Source organism: Canis lupus, chromosome 7 (assembly GCF_048164855.1).
Source record: "Canis lupus baileyi chromosome 7, mCanLup2.hap1, whole genome shotgun sequence".
NCBI lineage: Eukaryota > Metazoa > Chordata > Mammalia > Carnivora > Canidae > Canis > Canis lupus.
Genome location: NC_132844.1, coordinates 71,332,309 through 71,344,171, shown reverse-complemented (window position 1 = coordinate 71,344,171; position 11,863 = coordinate 71,332,309). Strand labels below are relative to the sequence as shown.

Genomic DNA, 11,863 nt, shown 5'->3' with positions numbered 1-11,863 from the left:
AGAGAAATGAGATGAAACATCAAGCAGCAGTCTGCATCCAGAGGGTCCTGCCCTGCCTCATTAAAAATACAGGGACATGGGTAGCCCGGGTGGCTCAGCGGTTTAGCACTGTCTTCTGCCCAGGTTGTGATCCTGGAGTCCCAGGATTGAGTCCCACGTCAGGCTCCCTCCATGGAGCCTACTTCTCCCTCTGCCTGTGTCTCTGCCTTTTTCTCTCTCTCTCTCTCTCTTTTTTTTTTTTTTTTTTTTTTTAATTTATGATAGTCACACACAGAGAGAGAGAGAGGCAGAGACATAGGCAGAGGGAGAAGCAGGCTCCATGCACCAGGAGCCTGACGTGGGATTCGATCCCGGGTCTCCAGGATCACACCCTGAGCCAAAGGCGGGCGCCAAACCGCTGTGCCACCCAGGGATCCCTCACTTGCTCTCTCTTGCTCTGTGTCTCTCATGAATAAATAAAATCTTTAAAAAATAATAAAAATAAAAACACAGGGACATGGACCACTAAGCCACACCTCATGTGTGACTCTTGATCTTGCGGCCATGGGTTCAAGCCTCATGTTAGGTTTAGAGATTACTAAAAACAAATCAACTTCAACACATACACATACACACACAATAACTATGCTGTAGGGAGACCCTTGGGTTCCACCCAGGGGGACTTCATGAGAACCAGCCACAGCTGTTTTAACAGACCCTACAAAAGCAGATGAGAAGGAAGAGATTACGCCCCAACAGAGATGATCTTTCCCCTTAAGTAGGAACACCCCAGCCTCAGACATGGCAGGAAAGGCTCTGAGAGGCTGAAAAACAAGGTAGGATGGGCACAGGAGGGAAGGGGAGGGCCCAGCCCTGCATGCCACTGGGCGTGGCTCCACTCTTCCCACTCCAGAGCCATGGGGAGCCAGGGTCCCAATGGGCTGCCCCTCGTCTGTGCTCCCTACACAGTTATGCTGCTACCACTCAGGACAAGCCGCCAGGACCCAGGGGCCCGGAGCTTCTTCCTCTGGGTGAGTATTAGTCCAGCAAGAGGCCCCAGAGAAACCCACTGCCTAGATCTGTCCATTTCCAGCCAATTTTGAGGGCCCCTGTCTTCCCCCCTGCTTCCCCTTGCCTTCCAGGTGCTCAGTGGTTAGTCTGGGCTCACACTCAGTGACCAGTGAACCCAACCAAGAGTTGAGAGGAAGTGCCACGGCCCAGAGCCCTGCTGTGGAGCAAGTCAGCCTCTGCTTCTTGCCTTCCCAGCTGCAGAGGATGCAGGCTCTGGAGAGGGAGCAGGATGCCCTGTGGCAGGGGCTGGAGCTGCTGGAGCATGGCCAGGCCTGGTTTGAGGGCCGTTTGAGGGAGGCACAGCAACAGCAGCTGCATCTAGGGGCTCTTGGTGAGGTACGGGGCTGATGTGCGGTGTGGGGGAGCAGGGAGATGCAGACACGGCAGACACCACCATGGGAAGGCAAGAGTTAATGGGCAGGGATCATGAATTGGAAGCACTGTAATGACTGGATGCCACCAAGTATTAGGTTGGTGTTCATTGTCGGGATTGGAGGAGGCTGGTCTGCATTCCATTCAGAGGGACATGGTTAGGATCACTCCATTGAGATGGGGGAGTGGCCTGGATCATTCCAATGGATCAGGACTAGACAGGGAGGATCCATAAAAAATAAGGAAAAGGGTACTGTGCTGTTTGAGGGGGATGGAGGAACTGGATTGTTAAAGAGATGGGAGTGGAGAGTGGGGGATTTTTCCCACCTGCCTTGAGGGCTACTGAGATAAGGGAATCCCGATGGAGAAGAAATATGACCTGTGGTGTCAGAAGAGTAGCAGATGGACCTCAAGTTTTCACCATGTTGTCAGCCTCCAACTCCTCCTTTAGAATTTCCTAGCAGATTTACATTCAGAGCCTCATGGCCCCCAGTTAGCCCAGATTCAAAAGATGACCATGTGTTTGCGGAGTCTGGTTCAGGAGAAGGTGAGTTTATTGTTTTTGCTTAGATTTTTGGGAAGTGGGGGTAGAGAGGGGACCTAGGATCAACACTGGTTTAAGAGGAAAAAGTAAATCCCACCCACCCCTCCCTCCCAGTTCTCCTCACATCCCTTAAATAAGGCTGATTTCCATGCTGCCCAGGGCTGGAAGGGAAGGCCAAGGAAGCAGAACCTCTGGCAGCAACAGGTAGGCTGTAGGGGGTGGCAGGAGGGCGGAGCCTGGCCCCCTAGTGGAGCGGGGAGCACAGATGCCCACGGTTTCTCTCCTCTTCTCCAGGAGCTGTCCAGGCAGAAGGCAGGCATTCAGCCAAAAGGGGAGACCGTCCAGCTTGGCTGCCCCAAGATGCGGGGGGGCCCAACCCGTGTCTAAAGGTTCCTCTGGGTTTCCTCATTTGGTGAGGTGGTGGTGGTGGTGGGAGGCCTGGGCCCGAGCCCCCAGTCTCCTTATTCTGCCTCTTGACCTAACAGATAAATGGCTCCAGGTGATGGGCCAACTGAAGTCCAAACATCTTGGTATAAAGTTTCTTCTCAGCAACTGAAAACTTCCATTTCATCTTTCCTCTCCCTGATAGGTTGATCTCCCTGATATGTCCCCGTATCCATAAATGATCTCTCTTTGGAATCTCTCTCTAGGGCAGATATGTTTACTGAAACTGTCCTTCAAATTTAAATACAAAAATAAAATAGGAGCTTCTTCAGAATTTCAAATAAGAACAATTCTATACATAAACCCCACTCCCAACTTTAGTTTCCTCCCCATACATCTTTCCTTTTCCTGAGCTTGGGAAAGCATGAATAAATAATGGAGTAAAGAGATGCGGGATCCCTGGGTGGCACAGCGGTTTAGCGCCTGCCTTTGGCCCAGGGCGCGATCCTGGAGACCCGGGATCGAATCCCACGTCGGGCTCCCGGTGCATGGAGCCTGCTTCTCCCTCTGCCTGTGTCTCTGCCTCTCTCTCTCTCTCTGTGTGACTATCATAAATAAATTAAAAAAAAAAATTAAAAAAAAAAAAAAGAGATGCTACAGAGAAATAGGAACCAACTTTCTCCAAAAAGGAGTATTTGCTTTGGTTCCCACCAGAGTTAGAGAAAGTGTACTATGGGAGAATCCATGGCTCTCTATCTCAATCTCACTAAGGAAGAGAGGGACAAGTGCATGAGAAGGAAAACCTTCATCCCATCTGGGAGAGGTGGGGGCCAGAGGCCCATGTCACCTTCTCAGCAATGGGATAAGATTGAAAATAGCACTGGAGACCCGTTCCTCTAGGGGTTGTAGTGTTACCAGGAGGCCAAGCCTAGCAGGAGCAGTACTCCTCCAACTGTGCCCCACCAGCAGTTGCCTATCCGCCCTCCTGCAGCCCTTCCCCGAGTCACCAAAGTGGACACAGAGCTGGTCGAGTGGAGGATGGGGCCAGATGAGTGGGCAGTGGCAGCCAGTGGGTCCTGGGGAGAAGGGGAGAGAGGTTGTCAGGCTGTCTCTACCCAAATTAAGCCCACAACACCCTCCCCTTACCCTGCCTGGCCTGCAATGGGAAGTGGGGGTACCTCACCTGCGGGGCCGGAGCCAGCACCAGAAGCCAGAGGAAGGCATGGGTCGGGGGCACTAGGCTGCCTTCTCGACCTGTCGCAGTCACAGTCACCATTACCACGGAGTCTGGGGCGGCTGAGTCCGGGACCTCCAACCACAGGTGGCCCCACACAGACTCATTCGGTTCCAGGCGAACCCTGTTGAGTGGACACACAGTGGGCTGAAGGCCCAGGCTCTGAAGAGCTGAGCCCAGGGTCTCAGGCCAGGTGAGAATCTGAATGCCCCTGGGAGGAGGCCGTGTAGGTGGGGCTTAAAGCACCAGGCCACCATGCGAGGGGGAGCGGGAGGGACCAAAAGGTGGGCCAGAACTGAGCAGGAGGGTTCGGGGGTTGTACCTGGAGAGGTTGAAGGTGAGAGGGAACCTGGGGTTGACAGATGTCCTAAGGTCCAGATCCTGAGGGCCTGAGAAGCTGGCAATATGGAGGCTAAGTGGGGCCTTGCTGCCGGGGGCCAGGGACCCTGGGGAGCTGCTGAGCTGCAGAGGAGGGCGGGTTAGGGGAGAGCTGCTGCAGCTCCCTCTGGCCCCACCCGCACCTTCCTCTGGCATCTCACCTCCAGAAGGACTGGGACCACGGTGCAGGGCTGGGGGGCCACTCGGTGCAGGCCATGCCCCTCTCCATCCTGGCCGATCAACTCCAGAGAGAAGGGGCCCGTGGTGGACAGAAGTGCGGGTGGCAGTGAGGCGGCCAGGAGACCTCGCTCCCGTGGTCCCATGGGTTCCAGGGGCACCCGGCCCCGCTCAGCCCCTTCTGGAATCCCTCGAAGGACGACATGGGAGAAATGCGACCGAAGATCTCTGGGGTCACCTCTGAAACCCAGCCCTGTCACCTCTACCAGCAGCTGGGTCTGGAGGCCTGGGACCGGGGGTGGGAGGGGAGGATGATGGTCCACAGGAGATTCGGTCATGGGGAGAAAAGGATGAATGGTTTTGGAAACAGGGGTTACCCCTGGGAGTATGGATGGAGAAAGGGTGCTACCTCTGAGTGACATTGTTGGGCAGGGTGAAGAAAGATTCTGGGATGCCTGAAATGTTCTAAATCTTGAACTGAGAGAGGAATGGTTACATGGGTGCATTATGAAATCCAGCTGTTTACTTCAGTTAGTTACTTCTGTATATGTAAGCCGTAACAATAAAAAGTTAAATAGAGAATTTCATAGCTAAATAGATGGGATAATGGGAAAGTAGGGGTGGGGGGACAGATGTACCTGCTACTGGCTGAGCCAGGGGGTAGAGGCCAGGGTGGGGGCCTTCATCCATGGGAATTCCAAAGTAGAAGAGGAAGTCCAGGGCTGTCTGGGCTGAGGAGGGCCAAGGCAATCAGAGACCTTGCCAAAACAAATGTCACTGACAGTGCTCTCTGAGCTCTGCAGCCTTGTCCTCCCTTCCCAGGAATATCTCCCTCCTTACCTTGCACCCTAACCCGGGGCATGCCCTCCGCTATGACCTGGATCTCCCAGGTCCCTGGCTGTGGGGGGTCATTCATGGTAACTATCCAGAACTGCCCAAAGCGGCGCGTGTGACCTAGAGGCCCTTCGCCTTCCTCCTGGCCCTGGGAGACTCCTGATGGCAGTGGGAGAGCAAGATTGGCACATGAGATGATTCCTGTCCCTTAGTAGTTCACCCTTCACTCTCCATCCTTCCCACTGCCTCAAGTCACACTCGTGGGTGTACCTGCTGGGCTCCTGATCCAGAAGCTGCTGACCTCCCCATGGATCCGAACTGTGACCCTCTGGAGCAGCGCATCCACACTGAAGCCAAATGGCCTCCCAGACACCACAACAGGAGGTTCCAGGGGAAGGGTAACCTTGAGGGATGTGCAGAACCAAAGAATGAAGGAGAAGATAAGGCAGTGAACACAGATAAGGCAAAAAACAAAGACAGGAGAAAGGTGGAGACAGAAAGAAACGAAGTCACACGTGAAGGGCTACGGTGAAAGAGAGGGGCACAGGACCAGGGATGAAGTTACAGTAAATGACAAAGTGGAGGCAAGGGATTAAGGGTGAGGCAATCGCTTCTTGTCCCTCCTTACAAGATGGCAGGACTTCCTGTGGTAGCCCCGAGGACAGATTCCTGGAGGCCAAGGTTGGGGGACGGGGCAGTACTACTACCGAAGGAGCAATGTGGAAGGTGGGGGGCCATGGATCTCAGAGGGAGAGAAACTTCCTTTCCCACCCTTCTAACTGCTGAGGCAACACAGCTGTGTTAAACCACTAACCTAGGAGAAAGAGAAAGGCCATGTCGCCCATGCCCTTAGTTCTCAGCTGGAAGCACTAGTCCCTCTGGCCACCATACTCACCAGGTCTGCCATGCTGTCCCCAACAATGGCCGCCACATCCTGAATGTGCTGGTCTTTGGTGAAGATGACCTCTCCTCCTGAGGCCAGGGCCACGGCTTCATATGGCTCAAAACGCAGAGGGGACAAGACCTCACGCCGAGCTCGGCCCTGAACCCTCAGTGGGTCTTCAGTCACGAAGAATGTCACCTGTGCCCAAAAGAGAGGCCAGTACTTGAGTACTCCCAGTGCCGTCTACTATCAGAATTGGGGGTCTCCTGTGCCCAAGTGCACTATGGAGCTGATGACTAATGGTAAGGTCTCTGTCAGCCTCTGACTCTACGGCAGGGTCTCCCAGTGACACAGCCCCTAGGCCTTCACTTAGTAGTTGCTTTTCCCTTGTAACTGTCACCCTATGTCACCCACATAGTGGATTATTAGCAACTAGATCTCCAGTTCTTTGAATGGTTTGTTGGAGACAGATTCAAATATGAATTCAGATCAGACAAGGGATCTGCAAATGTTATACTCATTGTCTTCTTGTCCCACCCCTTGCCAAAGTTGGTTCAGCCACCAGAGCGTGGCGTGATCCTCATTATGAGGTGGTTGTCATGGGCTTCCCCGTATCCCTGGGCAGTTGACGCTGCGTCTCCCATCAGTGTGCTCACTCTGCAGCGCCGTTCCTGAGTCAGGGATTCCACCCGGTTGGTGAGGACGGCATCCTTGGGGGAGGCATCAGTGAAGACAAAGATGTCTGAGAGGGGAGGTGTGTGCAGCAGAGCCAGCTGGCAGAAAGGGAAAGCACTGGTATTAAAAATGGCAGCAGCGGCAGGGGGACAGGTAGAACCAGGGGGGACAGAATTGAAGGAAATATGACCCTGGAACCCTGGAGGGAAGCTAGGGGCACTAGGCTCTGAAGGTGGGGAGGGAGGTGCAGGTCCCAGGAAGGCTCCAGTTCCCCTTGGTGGCGGGATCTGGAAAGGAAGGAAGAAGGGGAGGGGCGGAGGGTGGGGGAGGCAGACCTCTAGGGCTGACAGGCACATCTCAGGCTCATCTCCACCCCCCAAGGCATGGAGCTCATTGAGTTGTTGCCAGAAGCTGTCAGGGTCACTGGTTGTAAAGACAGGGCCAAATCCTGGGGAGGGAGAAAGGAAGCAAGTGAGGAGAGGGATCCCCTCATCCCCGCCTAGGCCTACCTCCCCAGTCAAGAGGCCTGCTACGCTCCAGGGGTGAATGACTATTGAAACAACAGTATTCCCTTATACTTATATGCACAGGGCAGGGCAGAGGCTAGTGACCTTTGGGGGGAAAGTGGACCTCATTTCCAGAGCAAAATGGCAGCATCTCCTGTGGTCCTGAGTGGACCTTTACAGGGTAGGTGTGTAGGTATAAAAAGTACCTGGGGCCTCAGTTCCTCACCAGAAAAGCCAGAAAAATAATAGTACTTACCTCAGGGTGTCATTAGAACTAAATGAGTTGATTTTGTGAATCTTAGAATGTGCATTGATCCATAAGACATACTAAATTTTTAATTATTCAAAGCTTCATCAAATATGTGTTAAGCTCCTCTTAAATGCCAGCTATTAGATTTATACAGGTAAATAGGATGCAACACCAACCCTTAGGGAATTCTGAGTTTTTTTTTTTAAGATTTTTACTTATTTATTCATGAGAGACAGAGAGAGAGAGAGGCAGAGACACAGGCAGAGGGAGAAGCAGGCTCCACGTAGGGAGCCCTTTGTGGGACTCGATCCTGGGACTCCAGGCTCATGCCCTGGGCCAAAGGCAGGCGCCAAACCGGGGATCCCTAATTCTCAGTCCTAAAGGTATTTTATTTGATGGTCATTTCAACCATAGGAGATAGGCAGGATAAGACAAGTACTGACCCATTCTATGGATAATGAAATTGAGGCAAAAAAAGGTGAAATGATCAGCCTAAGGATGCACAGTGACTGGTCGACCCAGGTCAGGGCGTCTGACTTCCAGCCCAACAGGGAAGGGAATAAATTATAACTAGCTTCACAGGAGCCTGCACCCACGAACCCCCCATCTTCATCCCAATCTCGGTCTACAGGAAGCGGCGAGAATTGAGAATGGCTGATTAGCATGGAGGCAGAGGACCCTGCCTAAGCACAGATCATGATTAACCTCATAAGGAAAGTGCTACCACTTTGGAAACACCAGAAGTGCCGATTGTTTCCGATATGCACACAGGTGCCAGTGAAGACTCAACCACAGGAAGTGTCACCATTTTGTTAAGGAAGTGGAACCATGAGGCCCATTTTTCCACCAGTGGCATTCACCCCTCACTCTGGACTTCCTTCCTTCTACTCTGCTCACCAGACCAGTTACCTGGGTCATGGAAAGGTACCAGGATGTAGTGGGCAGGCTCCATGGGGCTGCCCCTTCTTTGTTCCACAATGTGGCGAGCCTGGATTTTGGCAGCACTGATCTCCTCACCCATACTGCCCGTGGTGTCCAGGACAAAGCTCAGGCTGGAGGCTGGGCTGATATCCAGCAGCCTGGGGAGCAAGCTGGAGATATGGTGAAGGGTCTGTCCATTTGCCCCCAAACCCTGTCTTCTCAGCTCCCCCAAGAGCGCCTACCCATTGGGGAGCACATCTCACAGAGGCCACTCACCTAGAGAAACCCCTGTCTCCCAGGCGGCTTCTCAGGAGGCTGAAGGCTTGGATGGAGGCCAGAAGGGCCAGTTTTGCAGCCTGGAGGTGAAGCATGTGGTGGGGAGAGAAGCCCGGGGATGTGCTGTCCTTGTTGATGCCCCCCCGTGGTGGCTGGGAGCTGCTCCGGTCAAAACGGCCCCCATGGCTGCATTTCCCTGGGTTGAGGAAAGACAGTTGGAGGGAGGATGTAAAAAAAACACTGCCTCCTAAGAAAACGAGGCCCTTTTTTGAGCTGGCCTGACCTTTCACTCTTCAGCAAAGGATCAGCAAGAAAGATGACATTTTGTGGAGGCCAAATCTGGAGGAAATCTGGAGGGGTCCATCATCATGGTGTACAATGGATCCCCTCATCTCTCTGGTCAGTCCCCAAAAGCTGCCGTGGGATAATGGGGAAGTCCTCCCAGCTGAGTGAGCAGCTCTTCCCCACCTGACCTTCACGGCCACCTCAGCAGGCCTCCATCCACCCACCCCATTCCTGACATCCTCCTTCTTCCAGGAGCTGATGCCACAGGAAGTGGGACAAGGGCCTGCAGTTCTGAGATCCCTATGGAAATCCCTCAGGGGAAAGGCTGTGACTTTCTCCCCTTACTTCCACCTGGTACCTGGCGGTTTGGAGGGATGAGATCCAAAGTAGCCGGACGTGAGGAGCGTCAAGTCCAGTAAATTCCCGGGGCAGCTCAACTCCTCACAATCAGAGCAGGTAGGATCGCCCACTGGAAGGGAGGACAGGAACCTAGAGTCCACGGTTCTGCCACCACTGGTCTTTAGCCCCGTCCACCCGAACTTGGGCTTACCCCCCAGCTGCCCAAAGCATATGGGCACGCTTCTAGGCTTTCTGAGCAAACACCTGGAGGTGGTCTGGTGATGAGACCAAGTATTTGGGACGGGGACTGTGCTAGGAAACCAAGAAGCATGCGGACCAGTACTGCGGGGACTGAGCCCTCTGTGAGCCGAGGACAGGAGGCGAACTTGTAACGGACAGGAGGCAGCTTCCGGTCATAGTTCAGGTGGAAAGAAGAGACGACTATGACGGATAGTCCTGGTTGCTCCATCCCATGTTGGGGGAAGGAAGCCACATGAAAGAGAACTCGAGGTCTGTTGACCTTGGTCCTGGCTCTGTCTCCCCGGGTGACCTTGGGGAGGCTATCCAGCTGACCTGGCCTTTGGCTGAGCTGGGTGACCTCACAGGTCATTCCAGAGAAGAAGCAATGGCACATCCTATGTGACCTGAGGATGTGACACAGTGGCTGGGTGGGCTGCCAGGACATGGCTCTATGGGTTCCCCCCAAGCCCCGGGTCACGGCCATACCTTGTGCCAGGCTCTGGAGCTCCTGCCTCGGCCAGAGGAGGTGAGGATGCGGCTCCTGCCGCCCCAGTTCCACCCAGTTGCTGTGACTGTAGAAATCCTGTGGGGAGGAAGGGAGATGAAGCACTGTCGTCATGATCTCCAGCCTTTACTCCCACTCCTTTGAGTCCCTCATCTGCAAAGCCTCCTCTTACCACCCCTTCCCCCTCCCTGCTGCTGTCAGATAACCCAAGTGCCCTCCACACCCTCTGCCCGTTGCCCAGAACGGAGCTTTCCCCATGTGGGAGACTCCTAGTGTTTCCTCTCTTCGCACTCAGAGCCCACCCAAAGGCCCTCCAGTGGCCTACAGGGCCCACCACTGACACCACGTCTCCCTCTCACCTCCTCTGGCTTCTCCGCAGCCACAGGAAGTGCTGCCAACTTGGAGGTGGGGAGCTGGGGACCAGCCTCAGGGCATTGGCAAGCAGCACCCCCATCCTTTCTTAAGCAGGGAGGTCTCTACCCGGGGGATGGGAAGACCCAGAGTGGAGACACCCACCTGCCCCCACCCCCCTGCCCCCGACCGTTTCACGCTGTTCTCACCTGCAAAGCATGAAGTGCAGCCCCAAGACGCCGGCGGGCCAGGGTGTGGTCCAGGGCCCTGGCTGCCACCAGGGCCTCCCGTAGAGCCCCGACCAGGCGTGTGCGCCCCTGGCCCAGCCGTTCAGCATCGAAGTGCAGGTCAGGGTCGTTCTTGGATGTTGGCAGGAAGTCCTGGGCTGCGTTGGCACGAGACACCTCACCTAAGGCTGCTCGGAACCGCCGGGAAGGAAACCCAGGCCCAAAGTAGGCAGCAAAGAGGTCATCAGCAAGGAGGGTGCGGCCCTGGTGAGAGCAGGTTAGGGGGCAGGGGCCCCTGGATTAGGCCACTGCCCATGTTTCCTCAGCCACCATCACTCGGGGTAAGCGTGCAAGGAATTGAAGGTGTTGGTCCCTATATGAGAGAGGCAGTTCTGGATCAGGACTCTTGGGTATTGTTGCAGGGGGTAGAGGTGGGGAGGCATGGAAGAGAGGATGGCCCTCAGGAGGAGAAGTCCCAGGGAGTTGGGGAATCCCGCTGGGATGGGAGGACCCAGGGATGCTCACCAGGAAGTCCTCAAGATGCAGCGGGGGCCGGCCTGGGGGCGGCTGCTCCAGGAATAGCTGCAGGGTGACATTGAGTGCCGCCTCCTCAGTCAGGTCCTGGTGGGTGACGGAGCCAGGGGCAGCCAGGAGGCTCCAGACGTTGGGGAAGAAGGAAGATGCGGGGTGCAGCAGTTGCAGCAGCAGCAGCAGCAGCAGGGAGGTGCTCAAATGGGAGAGGGGCACGTCTGTAGGAAGCATGGCTGCCACGTGCACCTGCCGGACAGAAGGCTCTCGGGAGGAGGAAGCAGCTGCGAGTCCAGGGCAGGCCCAGCGGTGTCTCCAGGGGCACCTGCTCTGCCTCAGGCCCCAGATGGGTCCCAGCCTGCCTTCCCTGCCCTCTCCCCTCGGGTGTCAACCGGAGGCCATAGAGGTACAGACACCCGCAGGAGAGGGACTGAGGCTCCTCCCCTAGGACACCCCGCCACACACACACCCAAGGGAAGGCTGAAACCCCTCTCTAGGCCTCTCCCCTACCTGGTGGCTGGGTCTCCGGCAGGGCCACTGGGGCGCGGTGTCACAGGGCACTTAGGTCAGAGTTATAATTAACCTAAGGAGGATTCAGTGGAGGGGGGTGGGGCAGGCCCAGGCAGGGGCACGGTGGTGCAGGACGGGCAGCCCCTGGCCCCTCTACTCATGTCCACCCAAGGTTGCGAGCGGCAGCTGGCACCAGGGCGGGCCTCCCTCAGCAGCAGCACAAAGGTGAATGGAGAAGAGCTGGGAGGGGGAAGGGCGTGAGCAACATGACTCAGACCTGGCCCAGTGCCAGAGGCAGATCCAGACAGAAGCACCTCTCTGCCCACCCCGTGCCTCTAGCCTAGCCTGCGGCCCTTGGGGGTGCAGGCACCCAGCCCCAATCACACAAGACAAG

General features: G+C 55.4%; 2 protein-coding genes across 10 annotated transcripts; one reads left to right on the top strand and one right to left on the bottom strand.

Annotated features, from left to right (window-relative positions):
• Positions 1–271: 271 nt before the first annotated feature.
• Positions 272–2,396, top strand: SAPCD1 (suppressor APC domain containing 1). Of its 6 annotated transcripts, none has more exons than XM_072833690.1 (5): positions 273–1,010; positions 1,246–1,386; positions 1,874–1,969; positions 2,081–2,170; positions 2,261–2,396. In XM_072833690.1, exons 1-5 carry the CDS (start codon positions 897–899, stop codon positions 2,351–2,353), a joined length of 534 nt encoding a protein of 177 aa, XP_072689791.1. In that variant the 5' UTR covers positions 273–896; the 3' UTR covers positions 2,354–2,396. The 6 variants fall into 6 exon arrangements, with proteins under 6 accessions (XP_072689786.1, XP_072689791.1, XP_072689785.1 ...); XM_072833688.1 differs by having other exon boundaries at positions 280–1,010; positions 1,122–1,386; positions 2,126–2,170; XM_072833686.1 differs by having other exon boundaries at positions 282–1,010; positions 1,122–1,386.
• Positions 1,959–11,823, bottom strand: VWA7 (von Willebrand factor A domain containing 7). Of its 4 annotated transcripts, none has more exons than XM_072833668.1 (17): positions 11,470–11,823; positions 10,957–11,208; positions 10,414–10,695; positions 9,835–9,931; positions 9,128–9,238; positions 8,485–8,680; positions 8,197–8,378; positions 6,867–6,979; positions 6,513–6,629; positions 5,869–6,054; positions 5,244–5,376; positions 4,980–5,132; positions 4,778–4,870; positions 4,124–4,320; positions 3,907–4,046; positions 3,534–3,708; positions 1,959–3,426 (listed from the first exon to the last, which is right to left on the bottom strand). In XM_072833668.1, exons 2-17 carry the CDS (start codon positions 11,191–11,193, stop codon positions 3,262–3,264), a joined length of 2,577 nt encoding a protein of 858 aa, XP_072689769.1. In that variant the 5' UTR covers positions 11,194–11,208; positions 11,470–11,823; the 3' UTR covers positions 1,959–3,261. The 4 variants fall into 4 exon arrangements, with proteins under 4 accessions (XP_072689769.1, XP_072689766.1, XP_072689768.1 ...); XM_072833665.1 differs by having other exon boundaries at positions 4,124–4,425; positions 11,470–11,760; XM_072833667.1 differs by having other exon boundaries at positions 4,124–4,425; positions 8,197–8,366; positions 11,470–11,754.
• Between the last annotated feature and the right edge of the window lie 40 nt (positions 11,824–11,863).

Bases quoted from the DNA above. Each gene is read 5' to 3' on its own strand.
- SAPCD1 (XM_072833684.1), top strand. From the start codon at position 916: ATGGGCTGCCCCTCGTCTGTGCTCCCTACACAGTTATGCTGCTACCAC. The intron at 1,011-1,121 runs GTGAGTATTAGT...CTTGCCTTCCAG, and splicing joins CCCGGAGCTTCTTCCTCTGG to GTGCTCAGTGGTTAGTCTGG. The intron at 1,387-1,873 runs GTACGGGGCTGA...CTCCTCCTTTAG, and splicing joins ATCTAGGGGCTCTTGGTGAG to AATTTCCTAGCAGATTTACA.
- VWA7 (XM_072833666.1), bottom strand. From the start codon at position 11,193: ATGCTTCCTACAGACGTGCCCCTCTCCCATTTGAGCACCTCCCTGCTG. The intron at 8,379-8,484 runs GTGAGTGGCCTC...CCATATCTCCAG, and splicing joins GGAGACAGGGGTTTCTCTAG to CTTGCTCCCCAGGCTGCTGG. The intron at 4,871-4,979 runs GTAAGGAGGGAG...GGCCCTCCTCAG, and splicing joins GCCCCGGGTTAGGGTGCAAG to CCCAGACAGCCCTGGACTTC.